This window comes from Lepisosteus platostomus, chromosome 2 (genome assembly GCF_059453375.1).
Source record: "Lepisosteus platostomus isolate fLepPlt1 chromosome 2, fLepPlt1.hap1, whole genome shotgun sequence".
Classification (NCBI taxonomy): Eukaryota; Metazoa; Chordata; class Actinopteri; order Semionotiformes; family Lepisosteidae; genus Lepisosteus; species Lepisosteus platostomus.
In genome coordinates, this window is record NC_142612.1 from 61905300 (window position 1) to 61927050 (window position 21751).

The 21751-nt window shown below is 43.8% G+C and overlaps 1 protein-coding gene across 3 annotated transcripts in view; it reads right to left on the reverse strand.

The window, feature by feature from the left end:
* Positions 1-21751, reverse strand: part of ecel1 (endothelin converting enzyme-like 1) — a 33593-nt gene that overhangs the window by 3157 nt on the left and 8685 nt on the right. For all 3 annotated transcript variants that reach the window (XM_088611976.1, XM_088611967.1, XM_088611958.1), the window contains exons 3-17: positions 15203-15271; positions 14686-14796; positions 14020-14112; positions 13127-13251; positions 11259-11481; positions 10823-10921; positions 10162-10236; positions 9446-9549; positions 8443-8501; positions 7999-8050; positions 7161-7228; positions 3415-3539; positions 3255-3320; positions 1886-1981; positions 110-186 (exon numbers count right to left, since the gene is read on the reverse strand). In XM_088611976.1, the coding sequence (XP_088468102.1) occupies positions 110-186; positions 1886-1981; positions 3255-3320; positions 3415-3539; positions 7161-7228; positions 7999-8050; positions 8443-8501; positions 9446-9549; positions 10162-10236; positions 10823-10921; positions 11259-11481; positions 13127-13251; positions 14020-14112; positions 14686-14796; positions 15203-15271 (1442 nt within the window). The remainder of the gene's footprint in view (positions 1-109; positions 187-1885; positions 1982-3254; positions 3321-3414; positions 3540-7160; positions 7229-7998; positions 8051-8442; positions 8502-9445; positions 9550-10161; positions 10237-10822; positions 10922-11258; positions 11482-13126; positions 13252-14019; positions 14113-14685; positions 14797-15202; positions 15272-21751) is intronic.

Here is a 21751-nt window from a genome sequence, read left to right on the forward strand (position 1 = left end):
CTGTCCCAGACGGTGCTCCTGGAGCCTGGTGTTTGTGAGCTCTGGTTTCCTTGAGCACAGCGAGAGAACCCACATCAGTCTGGAATGTATGTGTTAAGAGTGTGAGCACCTGTAATGTTCGGGAGCGTGTTTGTCAGTCAGGAGCTGTAGATAGATGGACTGGGACCGCCTCTTCATACACCAGTTCTGTTGAGAGAGAGGAGGAGAGACTTGTCACTTAAGGATGAGGAGATCTGTGATTAGTCAATGCCCTATTATCCCCAACCTTTCTTTAAATAGTGTAGTGTGCTGGTCTGCGGTCAGTGAGAGAACAAGAGAGAGTTCAAATCTCCAGAGTAAACTGGTTTTTGTGAAGTTCTGGGTTCAAGTACATGGACTGCAGAGCCTTTGGGCCGGTGCGGTGGTTCTGTGGCTAAGGATCTGCGCCTGTGGCTGGAAGGTTGCCAGTTCGTCTCCCGCAGCTGGCAGAGGAATCCTATTGGGCCCCTGAGCAAGACCTTCAACCCCAGGGGTGCCATATAAATGGCTGACCCTGCGCTCTGACCCCCAGCTTCTCTCCTTGTCTGTGTGTCTCATGGAGGGGAAGTTGAGGTATGTGAAAAAAGACAAATACTATACAACCTAAAGTTCAAAGAACCAAATATTGCACATGTATTAATTTAACACAAGTGTTCTTTAATTGAAATATGAAGACTGAGCTTTGTGCCACTGGTCCTTGTCAAGCTGTTATGCATTATTGAGCCTTGACTCTGTCACTGGTAACTGTGTCTTTTTTTGTAATGCTGTAATTGGTGGCACCATCATTCTGTTTAACACAGTAACTGTTTAAGACTTTCACTGTGTGACAATGTCACTTAGCTCTTAACACTGTCATTTGAACAATTTCACTCTGTTTATGCCTTAATGTTTCATGGTTCTTAAATGTCACTTAGTTTCACAGTTTCACAGTGTCACAGGGTCATTTTAACACTGTTACTGTTTTGCCAAGCTTAACTCAGCATATGACAGTCTCTCTTGTACCGTTCCAGATTTAAATTGATGTATGCTTTTCTCTTGGTGATGCCATGAGAGCTGAAAATAATTAGAGGGGTGAAAACGACAGTAAATGTATCTACAAGTGTCACTGTCTAGGTAAATGGCCTCCAACCCAGGTCCCCCATTGTCGTTAGTGAGTGACCAAAGATCATGGCGATCTTGACTACTTAAGCCAAGTGTCCAGATAAAGAGAGCCTCTCTGTAATTAGCGCTGTGCACTAGTTTGGGGTTCAGTTCATGATGGAGGTCAGAGAGCATGGTGAAAGGCAGGACCTTTATATATTGTATATACCTTTATAGCTACCAGCCATATCACCCTGCAACTCACAACTGGCAACCCAGTGAAGGTCAGCAGGTGTGAGCCTGGCCAATACCTGGGTGGGAGACCACCTAGGGAACTGTCACTCAGTTTCTTAGCTAAGGTTGCTGCCGGAACAGATATTAGAGGGGCCAGTAGGCCATCTGTGTGGGTCCTAATGCCCCAGTATACTGATGAGGAGACATGGCTGTAAAAAAGGCACCGTCCTTTGGATGAGACATGCAACTGAGGTCCTAATTCTACGTGGTCATTAAAAATCCCAAGGCATTTCTCGAAAAGAGTTGGGGTGTTACCCCGGTGGTCTGGCCAAATCTCCCATTGGCCCTTACCAATCACGGCCTCCTATTAATCCCCATCTATGAAGTGGCTCCATCACTCTATAGCTGATGTATGGTGAGAGTACTAGAGCACTATGGCTGCTGTTGCATCATCCAGGTGTTGGTGGAGGAGAATCTATATTACCTGTAAAGAGCTTTGAGTGGATGTACAGAAAAGCGCTAGATAAGCGTAAGGAATTATTATTATTGTTACCTGTGCAAAGGCGATGAACAGAAGCTGTTCGTGGGTGTACTTCAGCCCAGGGAGAGGTCTCTCCGGGCCGTGTATCCTGACCCAGTTCTGGTAGGCCTGTTGCAGACAGAGAGAGGGGTGTAGGAGATGTGGCCATGAGCACTGTTTCGTATTGAAAGGCGTGTGTATTGAGGCCCCAATGCAGACATGGTGAAAACCAATGAGAGGGCCAAAAAGCAGTGAAATTCACAAGCATTTATGATTTTTAAATGTGTAATCACTGCAGAACTTTGCCCATCTTAATTTTTCACCGATATTATTAGTAGACGTTTTAATCAAATAATCTTTTGCTCACTTTCCTAAAAAAAATTAGCTGTTCTCACCTTAATGTTCCATTTACTCTGTTTACTCTTATTAACACAAAAAGCGGTCTTAAAGGTTTTTTTCCCTCATCCTCTCTTTGCTTGTACTTTTACTTAGGAATTCCTACCTTGACATCGTTGCAACAGCAATTTATAAGTAGTTTGTTTAAAAAACCATCCAATATACTGTATGCATATGTTGTATATGTACTTGTTGTATGCAGATATTCAGACAGATTTCTTTTTGTAAAATTTGCGCCAAAAAGTGCCAAAAGGGAATTAAACTGCATTGCAGTTTAAGGTATATAAAAGTTGCAGGTATGATGGTGTTTAGTGTGTAAGAGCTCGTGTAGAAGGTGAAAAGGAGACTTTTACTGTACAGAGATAAGAAACTGTAGAAATAAAATGATCAGGAAAATAATAATTCTAAATTGTATACTAGAGACTTCCTAACAAACATTGGTACCAACAGCTTATTACATAATGGGATACAGAAGTTATTTAGGGAAGTTGAAGAAAAAAATCAGCTTGCCACACATAAATGCAAAATGCAAATGCATTTTCTCTTAAAAAATTTTTTAAGGCGCGCTACTTAAGATGGACTGATCTTCTCCATAGGTGTTAGAGGTGCCATCACTCAAGGACCCTCAATTTCCTACTCAGTGGTTATAGTGTCCATTCTGAGTGTTTGAAATTAACAAACATTAGCAAATGAACAAAGATATGCTAGTGGTTAATGAACATGCTAGGAGACAAGCTGTTTGAACGATGTGGTCACAATTTACTGTCATGTCACCATGTTACAAGTCTGTTTAGTGAACTTTAGCAGAGTAAAATGTGAAATTCACTAAATGCAAAAAAAAGTGTATTCTCTGTTTAGCAATAGGGCATTTTAACACAGTGATAGAGTAAATGGTAATACAGTGCTGGTGTTAAAGGTAGTGGCATACTGATGGTGTTAAACAGTAAAAGTAACAGTGTTTAATACAGTGACACAGTAGCAGCGTTAAAGTTGCATGGTGACTTACATAATAAGACAGCTTTAGGCCCCCCATGTCAGCGATATTCTCTCCCAGTGTCAGCCTGCCATTGACCTGCAAAACACACAAACAAAATAGAGGTGTATCTATTCCTACAGTAGTTCTGCAGAGTGCAGTTGTGTGCATTAACGTTGGCATGTGTATTTACCCTCTGGTTGTAGACAGTGAAGTTGTCGTAGAGTTTGACAATGCACTCGGCTTTCTTCTGGAATTTGCGGTAGGACTCCTCTGTCCACCACTGCCTCAGGTTTCCATAGCGATCGTACTGCCCACCTGTAGTCAGAAAAAACTGTTACATCAATGTGGAGGCTGAGGGAATGCACCACAGGTCTTGTGGTTAGCTTCAGTGTTTTGACGCTACTACTCTAGTTCACCCTACAAGGGGGACTGAGTAACGTTGTAGTGGCATTACCGGCTTAACACCGGCTGAGTGTTCATAATCTGCTGGGTTTTAAAACCTTGACTGTACTACAGAGTTGCTCAATGTAAAGTTCATTATCCGGAATGGAGACGAGAACACAGAGGGGCAGGATGAGAAAAAAGGTACAGGTAGAGTGAATGCACAAGGCAGAAGGGGATTATATTTCATAGAAAATATTATCAAAGAAAATATTTTTAGAAAAGACACTCTTGAAAAAAACCAAACATGTATAGTAATAGCATTTATGATGTGTTTTTGGACACGTAACAGTTTAAGTACAAACTATGTTGTGATGGATTTGATACCATTTTTATGTACTGGATGTGATTAAAAGCAAAGTCCCAAACAGTTGTACAGAAGTTTTATGCTGTATCTGTAATACAATATACTTCGTAATTAACCAAGTTTATACATATGTGAGCAATGCACAATGCAGCTGATGTTTTACTTCAGATTTCTGCTGTGTATGTTGGCATGGGTTTCCTCTGGGTGCTCCAGTTTCGTCACACAGTCCAAACACTTGACTTTATGGTCATACTGTACTTTCAAATATGCAATTTGCAGAGCACCCCAGTGACACAGTGGTTGGCACTGTGACCTAACAACGCTGGGGCCCTGGGTTCAATTCCTGGGGTGTGTGTTTTTCATCTCACAGTGCAAAAACATACTGGTAGGTTAATTGGCTTCTGGGAAAATCGGCCCTGGTGTGAGTGTATGTGTTTGTGTCTTTGGGTGTCTGTGTATCTGTCCTGTGTTGGACTGGCTTCCCGTCCAAGTCGTGCCCTGTCTTGTGACCACTGCTCCCTGGGATTCTGCTTCCCCCACTATCTTGAATTGGAAGAAGCTGTTAGAAAGTGAATGAAAGATAACAGTTCTTACCTCTCTTACATGTTTTTCTGACATAAAGGCATAGTTAGACTTGTAAATCAAAACCAAAAGTGTTCTATATATATGGAAAACCAGATACTGCAAGGAAGGGACAAATGCTCGGGGCTGTAGAGTTACATTGCATCAAAAGAGGCAGAAAACAACCTCTGATTAAATAGGTTCATTGTCCAAAACTGGGATACCATTTCTAGGAAAGGATGATTTTTATGAAATGGGGTAGATGGGAAAATCAAAAATTCCCTGTAACTATGGCCAGAAGAGATAGCTTTCAAGAAAAGATGTAATCTTGCCAATAACCCAAAGATTCCTTGACACTCTGCATAGGATACCCATTACATTCACCTGATACGGCAGATATAAAGCTCTCTGGTAGGGGACATGTATGTTCAAATTCAATGCTGAGATGTTTTATCCCAATTTGAGGAAGCTTGAACATTCACATACTGTAGATTTGCAGTGGAACCCGGGAGCAGGAATCAATGGCACTAAAACTACTGACAATGTTAACACAGAGCTCATTGCAATGCAAAAGAATTACTAGAGATCAATACCTCGTTTGTCGTCTGGTAGAATGGAATCTGGCCTTTAATGGAAATACAGATCCTTGTAATAGAATCCTTCTTGAGCAAGTTAAATTAAACTGCTAGCAGTTTGGTCCCATAATGAATGAACATCTGAGGCAAACTGAGAGAAGATGAATTGTAAATCATTACCTCAAGAAAAACATTCAGGAGAAATTGATCGGCCAAGTGGGAAAAGCACAGGATTGCAGTCAGCAGACGTCGGCTACACAGCCACTGGGAGCGATTCCGTGCACTGTTAATAGTCAGCGCTCAGTAGTGCCTCGATTGTAGATGTACGTTTTACTGGATTTCAGGTTGTTAAGGTGTCCACTCTAGAGATTTTATGTGACACCTTAATAGGCCACCTCCTGAACCTACAGTTTAATACTGATAACCGCAGAACATGGTTATGACAAGGAGCACAATACAAAGAGCAAAAGGTAGGCCCTATTCTGTCCCAGGGCGAGATTGGTTGTCATGGATGATTTGCTAAATTACCAGTGCAGTACATGATTCTTTTGGGGGAGTTACAGTGTATTTTCATTATAAGCAGTTCCTCTGTTCATATATTGTAAGATTCACCACAGAAGAAATGTCAGACATTGGGAAAGCCATATGTAAAGTACACAAGAAAGGTTACAAAAAAGAGGAAGCCCTTTAGACCATCCAGCTGTTTCTTGAACGAAATCAGGACCTCAACTTAAAAACGAGTGGGTAGCTATGTACTTATCAGGAGCCAGAGTTCAAAGTTCATGGGAAGAGCTTAAGCCCGAATTCTTCTTTCAACCTGTGAATGCAAACTTAACCAGTCCAAAGCAAAGGTTTTTTTCTGCTAAATCAACTTTCTAGAGCTTGTCTGGCTTTCTTTCTAGAATCGGACAAATGGGGAAAGCCACACGCGTCAACACTGTAAATGAGAATTACAAACGCTGGCCTCCAAAATTGGGTGATCTAACTGCTGACAAATTCACTGCTGACAGCTTGTGATAATGTGTTAGATGCACAAGAGGAAATACTCAAATGCGGCAGGTGTACACTGAAATCTGAGCACTGAGCATGGCATCACGAATCCTTCCCAGTGTATCAGGAGTGGCTGTGGCTGTGGTATCAAGAGAGAGAAAGTAAAAAACTATCTTTAACTGTCTTGTGTGTAACAGAGGTGTGGGTGTCTTGGTCCACATGTCATTGTATATGAGAAAGGCTTCCTGATTATTATTACTACTCACAGACAATTAAGCTTTTAGTTCATCTCAACAGACTAGTTGAAAAAGCTGTCCAACATGATATTTACCAAAAGATTTTTCTAAATCAGCTTAGGACTTCAAAAGCAGCAGATTTCATGATTCTCATTACAAGCAATTTATTTCTACTTTGCACCCTGTTTTTTTAATTGCTTCCACCTTTATTCAAGGCAGGTTATGGTGGGTGGTGGAGTAGTTAGGAAACTACCATGACACCAGCCTCTGCCCTGGGTTTTCATCCATCTAAAGCCAAGCCTGCCCTGATGAACACTTGGTAGCTTTTAACAGAAAGGAAGATGTGTTCATGAAGCATCGTGCCCATCAGTAATTAACATTTAAAATGAGAGAGGCTTGATAGCCACATCTCTAATATTAGCCTGCACAGGAGATCCTGGAAGAGCACATTTCTTGTAATGCATAGGTCAGAGTTCAAAGACATTCAGTTCTTTACTAGGGTCCTTAATAACACAGACCTCTGGGAGCTGACAGGGGTCGTGTCTCACACAGTGCACATAGCGGTGTAGGTATTAAAATGCATGAGTGGGTGCATTTAGAGCTACAGAGGAACAGTAGGACGTTTGGGAAACACTTAAGGTAACATGGGTCATTTATTTGGCTGTAGCTTTTATCCAAAGCAATTTACACGTGCGCCCATTAATATTGCTGGGCTTTTTACAGGAGCAGTCAAGTATCTGGAGGAGGGGGATGTAGGAAGGGCAGGAATGTGGTGAGTGGAGGAGGAGGTGCCCAGTGAAGGAGGGTGAAGGGCAGTGAGTCTCACCCCAGTCATCGTAGCCATGTGTCAGCTCGTGCCCGATGATGGCGCCGATCCCCCCGTAGTTCAGCGACCTGCAGGGAAACAGGAAACATGGCAACAGTCCTCACAAGACGAGCAGGCAGCGCTCCTGCCTAATCTGGACAATTCTGTTTTCTTGGACTGTTGAGGTCTTGGTGTACTAGTTCCATCATCACAGCACTGCTCATAGATCACAACTGAATTGATGAGACAACCCATTTTTAACTGCAGAAATGACCTACAAAACCAACCTGGAATGATCTTGTTGACCAAAGGTCAGGTTTCTATGAAAGACCAGCTCAATCTTTAGAGAAGAATAAACAGAATCCACAAACACCCTCTTTCAATAATGGTTTCCTGATAGGGGTTACTAGAGATTCGTGTGAATCTGCAGACTGAAGTCACTGGGACACAAGGTGGCGATGAAAAGCTGCACATCAGAGTTAATTTGATTCAGTCACTGAGGAGCTGCAGGAACAAAGTGAGTCTGGCAGCATTTATAATACAGCAAAACAGATGTGTAACTTATACTGTAAGATATAAGATGCCAAGCTCTCTGTGTTATGGCAAAAAAGCAGAAGCAGGTCAAAAGGATGCATTCTTGATTTGCATACTTTAAAAACAGTTCTCTGTAAATACCAACATCTCTACACACTGCCCCTGAGTCTAACCCTGCAGGATGAGATGCCTTGGTTGTGCCTGGCTTTTATCACTCAAAACTAATTAAAACTACATTCAGCAAATCCTTTCAAAGCACTTTGGTCTTGCCTTCAAGTCTGATGGTGTTACTACAGTTGTCCCATAGTCTGGGACCGATACTCACTGGGGAAATTCAGGGTCATACAGGGTGGGCTGCAGGATTCCCGCTGGAAAAACTGTAGGGAGAAAGGGAATAAGACAGGAATGTTGTGATGGATATCAGGGTAATGCAGAACGGGTCTCTTCTTTACCCACTACGCGTCATCTGTGTCTGATATGTACTGCTGCCGAAACTGCGGCTCTGAATGGATTCTGAATGCAGATGGAATTGAGGTAAGGAGTGGAAGTGTGGACACAGCATGTACTGTAGATCTCTAAGAGCACTCCTCAGACATGCAGTCTACACTTCTTCATGGATAATGCCCCAGATTGTGAGCATTCTCTTCACAAGAAAAGAGAAGAGCATGAGTGTACGGAGAATTACCTCAGGCAGTGAAACCCCTTTCTCCCTCATGCAGAGCCAAAGTGTGTGTGTATAGAGATGTGTGTGTACAGGTGCTGTACTCACCCATCTGGTTCTTGTTGGGCAGGTAATAGGCATTGAGTGCCTGAGGGGGCAGAAGCCACCTGCAAAGACACACAGACACACCCTCCAAATTAACTCACTCATTCCTACACCACAGTGTACACACACCCACACTACAGTACAGAAACTCACTTCTACAGTACATACGTATTCCTACACTACAGTACACTCAATCCTACAGTATGCTCTCTCTTATGCTACAGTACACACTCATTCCTGTTGTATACACACCTTCCTACACAACAGTACAGACACTCAGTCCTACTGTACACACATCCTACGCAACAGTACACACTTAATGGCACCTACACTAAAGTAGACCCACACTAACTCCTACACTACAGTACACTTACACATTCACTCCAACACTACATTACACACAAACTCAGTCGCTCCTATAGTACACAAACACTTGCTCACAACTTACAGTACACCAAAAGATACCTACTCATCCCGACATTACAGTGCACAGATATACACAGTCATGCCCCACAGTACCAATTCACACACAAATACAGACACTCGCACTCCATCACACACAGTACACACTCCACTCTTTAACTATTCAGACAAGTTATTTTTGACCTTTTCTGCTCGCCAGTTTAGATAAGCCAATTACTCAGATCAACCCACTGCTGGGAGAGAGGGTCTGGAGACACACAAGGCATTAATTTGGCTGCAGGGTTCGTTAGGGATAGAGATGCTCAGGCTCCATAAGGCTCAGTGAGATATCTTCAGAGGAATTCAAAGTGTTTGAAGATAATGAAGACTTAATGACCAAGACAGAGGGTAGTAATTCAGAGGAGGTTTTTGTATTTTATTTTTAATGTCATGGCCAGGTCAGACAGCGGGAGGAGGGGTGGGAAATGTCTTCAGAGAGGAGAGGGGATAATGGATTCTCTTTCCCTCTGTAGGGACACCCAGGGAGCTTCCGCTAAGAATCCACCCATGCCCTCTCTCTCCTCTGGTCTGTACTGTCACTCACGCTGTCTTGTCCACCTCCTTGTGAATCTTCTTCACCGACAGCTTGATGTTGAACCTGATGCTGTTCAGGATGTTGCGGAAGTAGGTCTTCTCATCCACCTCAAACTGACAGACGACAGCACCGGAGGAAAGGAGGCAGAGAGGGAGGAGACAAGGAAAGTTGAGAAGGAGAGAGGACCATACAGGTGTCGGTCAGCATGGAAGTACTGGCCCCTGTGTTAGTTTTGCTGCCTCACAGCACTAGGGCCCTGGGTTCACTTTGTGACCTGGGTTGCTATCTGCATGGAGTTTTTATTTTCTCTCTGACTTCACATTTGTTCCCTTCCAAGTGCTCTGGTTTCCTCCCACAGACCAGTAACACACTGGTAGGTCAATCGGCTACTGGGAAAATTGACCCTGGTGTGAGTGTGTGCGTGTCTGTGTATCTGCCCTGTGATGGACTGGCATCCCGTCCAGGGTGTAGCCGGCAGTACTGCATTCTCTGCAGTACGTTGACTTTTATGAAACGTTAAATCCAAGACAATTTAAATTCTGGATCCAGTACGATTATTTGTCAACACTGCAATGGCAACTCTGTAAAGATTCTTCAAGGCTTCACATTGTAAGTCTGGCACGTAACATGACAGTCACACAAGTAAAAGTGGTATATTTCATAAAAAACAGCCACTGGAGGAAACAACAGGACAAGTCCCCTCAGCACCATACCCTCAGTCTTACCCCATACTCCTGGTCTATGGCCTCAGGGTTCAAGAGGAATTCTGGGTACCCAGTCATCACCATCATGTGTCGCAGCTGAGAGGCACAGACAAGGAGAGAAAGAAAGGGAGAGGAAGCCTGCTTAATGTTTAAACTACTGTGGTAGTCAAATATGCAACAAATCAAAACTAATTAGAAGCAGTCCTAGGAAAATATACAGACAAGAGAGAAGGAGGACCACTGGGAGGAACAAGAGGAAAATGAAAAGGGCACTTAGTCAAACCAATGGACTCCCTGAGCATAAACAGTGAACTCTAATCCAGAGGACAGCAGAGGTAACCAAGGAGAAATGCATTTAAAATGGCTATCAGGAGGCACGTCTTCACACAGAGGGCTGTGGGAGTGTAAAACAAACTGCCCAGTCATTCTGAAGCCGATACCCTAGCTTCATTCGAGAAACGGCTGGATAAAATTCTTGGATCACTTAACAACCATCCAGCAAGCGAGCTACTGTAGATAGGTTGATGAGTGGAATAAAGGGAATGAATAGCAAAAGGAAGAGAAAGAGGCCAGGGGTGAAGAAGGAAGGAAGTGCAGTGTTATCAAGAGGGAAACAAAAGAGGAAGATGAAGAGGAAGAGTTGCCTCCTGGGACAGCACCCCTCCTCCACCTGGCACTATACCTTTTTTTGAGCTGCCCCTTTTGTCTCTTCGTCCATCCAGTCCAGCTCCATCAGCCGGCGGTACAGGGCAAGCTTAACGTCCTCCACCAGCTCCTGCACCTGAGAGAGAGGGGCAGAGGGGGGGGGGGGTGTGTGGTGAGGAGACAGACCTAGATAGGTGCCAAGGGTTGTGGGGAAATGGGGGAAAGAGATACGGGCTTTGTAACACAGTGGTGATGAGGTTAAGGAGTCAAGGTGTGGACTCCTGGGGAACAGCAGTCTGGACCCTTTCTGCATGACATCTGTCAATGCAGACATACAGTATTTGAAATAACAGTACCAGCTTTGGATACCCAGAGCCACTTACAGTACAAGCCTGTAGGTGGATCAATCTGCTGTTCGGCAGGGGGCGTTTCCCTGTTATAGCGTTCAGTGTCTGTGCCCTGGTGTGCTGTACCTTCGCCTTGCTGTCGGAGGAGAAGTACTCCTGGACAAAGAGCGCCCCCAGCGCCATGCCAAAGTGCTTGTTGGCCTGCGCGAGGCACAGCTGGCTCAGCTCCAGCTGCCTCTCCGTGCCGTCAATCTCCCGCGAGAACTCGTGGATGGTGCTGCGGAACGCCGTCGACAGGTGCTCGCTCAGCGATGCCACGACCCGCCACAGCATGTAGTTGTGCAGGACTCTGCGGAGGAAGACGGAGCCGGGAAGGTGGGGGTGGGAGAGTCAGAGACAAAAGAGAAAACGTGGGGAGAAATATAGTGACGCAGAGAGAAAGACACGGGGACCTCCAGACAAACACAGGGCCACAGAAAGAGAAAGAGACTCCAGGACAAGGAAGCAGAGAGAGGGACATACAGTTATAGCAAAGCAGGACACGCCTGGCATCATCACAGTGCCCTGAGAAAGATGTGTACACTGTCCAGATGTCCAGTGACCTCCTTAACCCAAAACAGAATTTCTGAAGGACTAAAGCAACAGAGAGCTCGGGGAGGCCTCTAAAAAGCCAGATCGGTGTGGTACCCATCCACCTGGACCTTGTCCCCCATTATTGCAGAACGATCCCGAGACAGAGAATCAGCAAGTGCTAAGCGTCAAATCAGTCAAGGCCGAAACGAACTTTTATCACAGAAACCCTTCAGGTTCTCTCTCTCCTCCCCCCCCATCCCACTGAAGCAAGATGCTCTGTCTCAATCTGGAGGAAGGGACTACAGGAAAGGGAGCTCCCCCACAGCTGAGGCAGCCAGGCGCAGAAACGCACACGTCGTTAATACTGCAAATGAGCTGCGGTGCCGCAGGGAGGTCGGCAAATTTAAATGCAATCAGAGGAAACAGCAACAATCCTGTTCTCCAGTGGAGAGCAGCGGACGTAACCTTTGATTAAACGGAGCTAATGAATACAGCAGGAAGCCGGGGCCTTGCGGGAGCCCCAGAGGGAGGCAGAAGACGACGGAGCCTGGGGACTTGCTGTGAGGAATCGGAGGGAGATCTCCAGTGAGCCACATGCTGGGAGGAGAAGAGACACCGTCTGTAGAGCTGAGGTTTTAAACCAGTGACGAGGGAAAGTTACTGGGTCCTGGCCTTTTTTCTGAACCTTTTCTTATGAGTAGAAAAAAACCTCATGTTTTACTGTAGGGGAGCGGCTTTTATTTTGAAATTCATCTTTACATGGATGTTAATTTCTATAGAATGAGCCTTCGTCTAAGTGGTCTCCGTGCCAGGCTCACCCCCTGTTGTGCCTGTATCCCACAGAGAAGCGCGCAGCAGGACTCTGAAGGATCCGGCTGTACTGCGGGCTGCGCTCTGCGCTCAGTGGAACTGGGAATTTCTGATGGATGGAAATGTAGATAAAGAATGATAAAAGAGTTCAGGAAAACAGGAGGGGAAGGGAAATTTTTTAAAAAATGAGCAAAGACCAAGAAGGATGGTAAAACAAGAGTGCAGTGTGTGTGAGCTGTAGAGTTACAGCACTGCAGTTTTTAAGATGGTTTTCCGATCTTCCTCCTCCCCTGCATGAGGGAGGAATCCCAGTGCTTTCACTGTCTTTTACTTCACTTGAGAACAGAGGAGATCAACAGCAGGAGCCCTCGATATACAGTACAGTGCGATACACCTCTCCGTGGATTCCATTCCTGTCCGGTCATCATATTGCACATCCAGACCCACTGCAGCCTTCCATGTATCCCAGCTAGGAAGCACGAAAGCTAGTGGTGCTTCCAGGTTTTCAAAAGCAGTCAACAGCTTGAACCCATAATGTCCAACATATCCTGCCCTTATGCCCTCCTTCTGAACTCCTATCACCCGTACTCCACTCCCCCCCACCACCTCACCTCTTGGAGGTGGTCTTGATGAGGTCGGACACCTTCTGCATGTAATCAGTGGCCAGGACTACAATCCCCTCGTCTTCAGAGAAGTTGTCATTGAAAATCCTGTCCAGCAGACGCTTCCAGTGGAGCTGGGAGGGCAGGGAAGAGGAAAGAGAGCTCAGTGACACATTGTCCAATGCTCTTCACACCCTGCACAGCCACACAGCCCAAACAATCACACAGTAGCCTATGCTGTATGCACCTACAGCAGCAGCACTGGAGTCTTACACGCGTTTTAACCTTCAATTACAGACTGGCTATGAGACTTAATCCTCAGCTCTGCTTTAATCAGTAGCTGCACCTTGTTCGTTCTGGCCTCTGAGTCTTGTCCCAGTGATCCTGAACTCTATCTTTCTAGCTGCACTTCTGCTGAGCGTAATGGTGGGGGTAACTGAACTGTACTGGTTTCACTGGGAGGATTGAGTTCCGGGGATCGTTCAGGCCAGGCAAGGTGATGGAAGTCAATGCACAGGGCTGGTTTCCCAGGAGTCAGCTGAGTAAACCTTATAGTTACTCTGTGGTATTTGTGTCAGCTTACTAGATTGGCTGATGTACAGTTTGTCGGTGCTGCTGTATAGACAAGTCCCAGGATAATCAGGTGTACTTTCCAAATGTGGGCATCTAAAATCAAGTGTCTCACTCTTTCTATATATATATGAGCACACTGGTACTTATATTTTGTCATCACAGATAAGGAAGAGCACGAAGACTCCCTGCGTGCTGGCCCTCTCGCCTGAGAATCATTGAACTCAGCACTATTAAAACGCACTCAATCCCATCACCCCCCCCGTGGCGCTTCACGCCAACAGCCCCCCGAGGAACCGCAGAGACAGGGAGAGAGGGGTGCAGCCACTTACGCTGGGCGCGATCCGCTGGAGCTGCCGCAGGGTGATCCTGTTGTACATGGTGCTGATGTCTTTCCTTTGTTCGTCAAACTCGGAAACGGTTATCTGAGCGCACATGAAAAAGCGGCAGTTATCGGCAGGGAAACAGGCGGGGGTGCTTACTGCGAGAGACTCCAGACGGGCGCTGGACTGGCTGAGAGGCCGGTATCTGCAGGACTGCACAAAGTCACTGACACGCAAGAACACACGCGCACAGGACACACACACACACATTGCTTTGCAATCACATTTCCAATGATCTGAATAACCAGACTGTGAAAATTAGGGATTTCATAATAATTATATCCGATAATTTTAATTCCTTGTGGTTAGCCTCCACTCACAAAATCTGCATGTGCAGCAAGATATTGAATTAATTCATCGAGCCCTGGGACTTCATTTTCAAAACCTTTTAGATCAAGCTTCCATCTCAACACAGGAACAATGTTGACAAAGCTGAATAATCCTGTTACTAAACTGGCTTGTAGCAAATGTGCAAGCCATAGCAATGTGTATTTATATATCTATAAAACTTATAAATAACAGAAAACACAATCGAGCCATCAGCATTTCATTTCCAGTTGTTGTCCCTCAGAAGAAAGAAATCAAGCCATTTGTGATGCTTTCTTTTTCACTCACGTTGGCCAGGCGTGTCTCGAGCTGTAGGATCTCCTGTGCCTTCTGTGTGGCATTGTGTGCTCCAAGCATGCTCAGTAGCCTCTCCATCAGAGCCTTATAGGCAGCCAAGATCTGAAAGGGGACAACCACACCCATGAAGAGACACTTTCTATAAACACCTGCAGAAAGGTGTCTACGTGGCCCCAGACAGAAGAGACTATCCTCATCACACACCATCTATGAGGGGTTAAAGTTAAGAGGAGGAAACGCATACTCACTTAGATGTTTCATCCGATTGGACGCAATTGGTGGGGTGTAGATAAACAGTCAAAAAAGGTGTGATGAACACGAGAGCTATTCTGCAGTTACAGGAGTTGTCATGCAGATTAAAGAGCAGCCTGAATGAGAGTGTTCCACCAGGACAGGAAGTCTGGTGTATAAGCAGAGGGCTTACAGGAGTGCTGTAACCAGGTGTATAAGCAGAGACACATATGCAGGACTGTGTCAGTTAGGCACTGTAGATAAGGCAATACTGTACCTTCACACTGTCTTCATCCTGTCCAAGGTACAGGGTCCTCTCTGGTAAAGTGAGTCCTTCCTGGTCAATCTAAACAAGCAAGCAAGCATATGGCCAGGCACTTAGAAACCAATGCCGGATTCCTACTTAGATACCTACAGTACATTTCTCTGTGAAATTTTAAGTTTCTCACTCGCACACTGGAGCAGTAGATGTTGTGTCACTAAGAAAGGCACATTAAATATGGATCTCCAAAATAAAATGCCGTGATTGTTGGTTGCTGTACAGCCTGTATATAAATGTCTTCCAGTATTACTGGGAGGCTAACTTGTCATGGACTGGTATCCCACCCAGAAGTCTCTCAGCCCACTTAATGTTACCAGTACCTGACCCTGTGAAACACAAGGCTCTTAAAGAATCAATAAATCCCAGAACTGACGTACAGCTAGTGATACAATATAATGTGTAATAAATAATTGTTTCAAATTTTAGAAATATTCAAAAGTCTTAGACATAAGTATTTGCTGATGTTTTTTATCCAAAGCAATTTATTATACATTTACAATAATACCTGTTCCAGGTATTTTCCTGGAACATTCTGATGATGTATCTTGCTCAAGAGTACAACAGCAGTGTTTCACCTGGGATTTGAATTTACCTCCTTCCAGTTACCATTCTAAAAACCCTAGCCTCTGCTCCACATAGATATCTTGAATATCACAGGAAAATCAATATTTACAATATAGGTGGATTATAAACATCATTCATTTACTCAAAGCTAGCCTTTCCTATTGTTTTGATGTTGACAGTAAGTAGTAAGTAAGTAGCTTTATTTGGTTGAGAAGAAGCCAAGCTTGTCATTCAGCAATCTCTTAATCACATGGATAAAAAGAACTTTCAAAATCCTGATCACAATAACTAAAATTACACCTCACCCTACAGACAAGCAGCCAATATGAAGTGCTGGAGTTAACCCATCACATTTACCAATCAATTGCAATTGACTCATTGTCGGGTGTTCCTCATGATTTACATCCTTTGCTCTTCTCTAAACATCCATTAAGCCAAAAGGCTGCAATCTGTTCTGCAAAACACACATTTGTCTGTATTAACTATTAGCTGAAAGCCAGATGGATTACATTTCAGGGGACAGTCTTCATAGAGTTGTGCTTCTGCATGAAGAAGGAAAAGCACTGAGCGAAAAGAGCTGGACAATGAGAGAAGTCAAAAACAGAGTAGAAATAACACAGCTGGGGAGTCTCCTCCCCCAAGTCTTGGGATTCTGCTGCCTGTAACCTGCTGTCCTACAACATGGCTCTGAGATTCTGAAACCTGATGACCTGTCATCATAGATATTTAAAATGCATAGGTACCCACAAACTGAATACAAGTTAGGAATACAGTCTATGGCTGTTTTAAAGTACTTTATTGCTTCAATTAAAGCTAAATAACTTAGAAGACTAGACCCTACACATACACTTATAAAAACTCTTTATAGTTTACTAGGTCACACTTACATTACACATTAGTACTTATGTAGCCTGCAATACCTTTGTAATACCCTTTTAGAGGATGTATAACATGTAAACCAATTATCTAGCCACTAAGTAAGTGCTATAAAGCCTATTTCCATATCAATCAAGACTGTTTCAAGATTCTCAGATCAATATGCGACTAACACAATAAATGTCTGAGATGGGACTGATGTCCTCATCTTGTCATTAGCCTGTTTTCCTTGTGCTTCTCCCTGTTCAAATATTAGAGAATTAGGAGTCACCAGCACATCTCTGTACATCTACCATGTGCAGAATGAAAATTTGCAACACGCTGCAGTTCTAATCATTACCAGAGGTGGACAGACCCTTTGTTGGAGACCAATCCCTATTCTAACCACTTCTTCCAGTTCATGGTTACAGGGGAGCTGAACCCTTTCCTAGCAACCAATAGGTGCAAGGCAGGGTACACCCTGTACGTGACACCAATCCACTGCAGGCAGACACAGACACACAAACACTCACACCTAGGGCCAATTTTCCCAGAAGCCAATTAACCTGCCAATATGTTTTTGGACTGCAGAAGTCCAAACATGAGAAACATGAGTACCTGGAAGAAACCTATGTGAACACAGTAACTCCACGCAGATAACACCCCAGGTCCAGAACTTAATGAGGACAATGCTAACTACTGTACCATTGTGCTACACTTTCATATTTAGGCAGGTTTTTCATAATCAAATCAAGTCAGTAGCAGCTCTGCAATCTGCAGTCTCTGAGTACTCTGCCAGTCTAAGTGCAGATGTGTTGCTGTCCCAGCTGCGGTGAGGGTGGGAGAAGTGTCAGCCCACTTTGGTGTCACTTTGAAAGTTGTGGGATAGAAGGACAGAGGCTGGGTGATAATGATGAAGTCCTTCCTCCCCCCCTGCTCCCAGCCCATCAATCAGCTGTGTTTTCCCAGACTCTCAGTCTCCAGCCGCCTGCTGTCACACCCCATTATTCCCAAAGATGCTTGACTCTAGCTGTGCTGTTTCACTGGTGTGGGTCTGTTTATCATCGCTCATCCCTGGAGTGGTAAGCAATCAACCAGGACACTGCTACTCATGACAACAGACACACACAGTATCCTTTCCACATGCGCATCTGTGCACATAGTACACGCACAGATTGCATATTTTTATACTGGCATCAAAATCTGTGAGAGCGCATGGGTCTGAGTCTGTAGAGGTGTGTTATCTGTGAGTGAGAGAATGTCAGGAGATGTGCTGTGAGGCACATCTGTGGGTGCGCGTGTGACTGTGTCGGCAGAATGGTGTTATCTGTTAGTGACTGTGTCGGTATTGCTGTGCTATCTGTGTGACTGTGTCAGTATTGCTATGCTATCTGAGTGACTGTGTCAGTATTGCTGTGCTATCTGTGAGTGACTGTGTCAGTGCTGCTATGCTATCTGTGTGTGACTGTGTCAGTATTGCTGTGGTATCTGTGTGACTATGTCAGTATTGCTGTGCAATCTGTGAGTGACTGTGTCAGTATTGCTGTGCAATCTGTGAGTGACTGTGTCAGTATTGCTGTGCTATCTGTGTGACTGTGTCAGTACTGGTGTGCTATCTGAGTGACTGTGTCAGTATTGCTGTGCTATCTGTGAGTGACTGTGTCAGTGCTGCTATGCTATCTGTGTGTGACTGTGTCAGTATTGCTGTGCTATCTGTGTGACTGTGTCAGTACTGGTGTGCTATCTGTGTGTGACTGTGTCAGTATTGGTGTGCTATCTGTAAGTGATTGTGTCAGTATTGCTGTGCTATCTGTGAGTGTCAGTATTGTTGTGCTATCTGTGAGTGAAGAAGAGGTCAGAAGAGGGGTGTTATCTGTGAGTGCAGGTGTGGCGAGGATACAATACGTTTAGAAGCTTGACTCAACAATGCTGCAATATTGGTAGTTTCTTTGAAGTTTTCACATATTGGTCTTTCTGCTTTGATCTGTAGAATAAGCCATTCCATCTATAAGTCTAACACTACATGAAAATCTTCATGTGTAGCTAACCAAGGGAATACATTTCAGCACTGGATTCCCATATTCTATTGGTCTGTCTCACAGCTTGAAATGGGCAAACTGAATACAAAAGTGCAGGAGATGCTTCTTTAAAGATGCAGCAAAATAAAGTTATAAGATATAGTAAAAATAGATGTTAGCTACTTTTCAATTAATGGCTATGTCTGTTCAATCTGAAACTCCCTTCTCCAGCCACTAGTCATTCAGCCACTTCAACACTCCTCTTTCAGCTCCTAACATCATGATACATCCTTCATATAACATGCCCTTTTACCTAACAGCGCTGGAAAATGTAAGATTGCAAAAGGTTTCATTCATTTTTAACTTGTGAAACATTAAGAACAAACTAAAATGACTGCATCAGCATCAACACTTCAAGACACCAGTATCCTCCCCATCAGAATCATGGACATAAAAACATACAACAATGTGCTCCTTTCTGATAATATTACAATGGAAAAGAGTCAAAGGAAATCATACAAATAATACAGAAAACATTTTCAAGGTCGAGAACATGTATTTTGAAATATTAATAACTTAAGAAATTCTAAATTATAATGTAGAAACTAATTAATATTTTGATCAGAGGCCTTTATGCAACTTTTAGCTGTAAACAGAAAATCTGTTGTTCCTTCACTCTGTATGCAGTCTAAGAAACAATCTCAATATCTCAAAGTGAGTGATGCGTGGAAAGCAAGCAGCAAACTAAAATTTGCTTTTCAGACTGCTTTTGATGTTGTTTTAAATTCAGTTTCTCTTTGACCACTACATCTGGAAAGCAATTCCATGGTGTGGATCAGAAAAGCAAACAAGCATTTCAGTACACGTGATGGCAAACCTGTAGTGCCGTAAATAAACTGATGACAAATAAGAGCCCTAACCAGTACACTGTATAAGCCAGGACACTGAAATATAGTATCTGAATTAGCTTTATTGCCAGCATATTTGTCCGAAAATCATTCTGATTACGAAAGCCAACAGAGTAGCATAGCACGGCCATTGACAGGGCATACATACTGTATCAGACAGTTTTTCTTTAACCATCATTTAAACATAATCAGTGAAAGAGCAGGGCAGTACGGTGGCTCAGTGGTTATTCAGTGGTACTGCATTGCTGCATTACAGTGCTGGGAGCCTGGGTTCAGTTCCTGGGGTACTACACGTGTTTAGTGTGTGTGTTTGTGGCTATGTCAAGGGCACGGGGGTCTATCCCAGCAAGCAACAGGCACAAGGTAGGATACACCCTGGAACACCAGACCACTGCAGAGCAGACACAGACATACACTCACACCAGAGTCAATTCTTCCAGAAGCCACTTAACCTACCTGTGTCTTTGGGTAGAGTTGGGGGTGGGTTTTTGTCGATAAACCAATAAAGTAGAGGTAATGATTCCACCTTGTGGTCATCCTGGGTAGTGTCTTATTTGTGAGGACATATTTCATTTTCACTGCACCAGTATGTCTTTGGACTGTTGGAGAAACCAGAGCACCCGGAGGAAACCCACACAAACACAGGGAGAGCACAGGAACTCCATACAGATAGCATCCCAGGAATTGAACCGAGGGGCTCAGCATTAAATTGCCCCCCTGGAGATGAATAAAATATTTTGAATTATGGGGCAGCAATGCTAACCACTATGCCACAGTGCTGCCCTCTATACACATTTCTGTGAATTGCCTATCTTCTATAATTTAAGACTTAATCTTTATCAAAAGCCTTCTGAAAATCCAAACACACTATACCATACACTCTGTGTGTATCTAATTCTGGTGTTGCTTGTTATTCTTCCCTAAGATATTATTTCCATATAGATGAGCCTCCAGTTAAGTTCTAATAATTGGTTCTATAACCTTACATGTAATAGAAATCAAGCTTACTGGTCTATAATTACTTGGTTCAGTTTTTTCACCCTTCTTATGGACGGGCACTACATTAGCTATTCTCTAGTCCCCGGGAAAGTCTCTCAACTTGAGTGAATGTTGGAAGAGCAGTGTCAATGGATCTGACACTGACAATGACAAATGTTACCCGGCACTATGAATTTACATCTGTTCCATAAAATGTCAGTGCGCTCACTACAAAAGAGCAACTTTTCTTGATAATTCGTGACTCCATCGCATATATGATAGGTTTCTTGTGACCCTCAGTAGATATCTAAAATATCTTGATTAATAGCATTTCTTTATACAAATAAATTGAAGCCTTGAGTTCCGTTTTCAGGATTATAACTTAACACACCTTCCATTTTCTGAAATCATTTCAGAAATTGAAAAGAAACGAAGAGCAGCTAATTGTATTTTGCAGCAAGCATATTATCAACAAGTATGGCCTCCTCGCAAACGGTATCTGTCAGGTCAAGCGGTGTTCAAGGAGGGGATATTATCTTCTGATTGCCCTGCCACAGCCCATGCGATACCTCTGTGAAAGCACTCATTTAGTACTTCTTTGAATGAAACCTCATAGGAGTGTGTTTCTGGGTCTTTGTGCTTAAGTGGCACACTGTTAATTGCATTGTTTTGGAGGTTCTGAGTGAATTCATCCCTGCAAAGACTGTAATATATAAACATCACCTAACATCTGCTTATGGAGCTCTGGAATAGGGCTGTAATTAACGCTCTGTGACAGTGCAGCAGTTACTCCATGGCTTTAGGATCTGTGGTAGGTGATTTTTCTGAAGCTCCTCTCTCTGCTTTGTGACATACATACATATAGGATAACTGTAGAGTTGGGTGTACTGTAACACGTCCAGCAGTCTGCGACGTCTCCATGTTGTATTCTTGCGTTTAAGCCTGAAATGGATGCTTTAAAAGGTGTCATCTTATTCAGAGTGAATTTAAGGGAGTTTAGCTCACAGAACAACAACAGTATTTGCCTGGAAATGATAAAACAGCTGTGTAATGAGAGTCTGATTTTCACACACAGAATCTAGGGCAAGGGTCTCCAGCCCTGGTCCTGGAATGCCTCATTCCACAGATTGTACAATTGATATGCTAAATTAAATAATTCAGAGATCATTTTGAATAAAAAT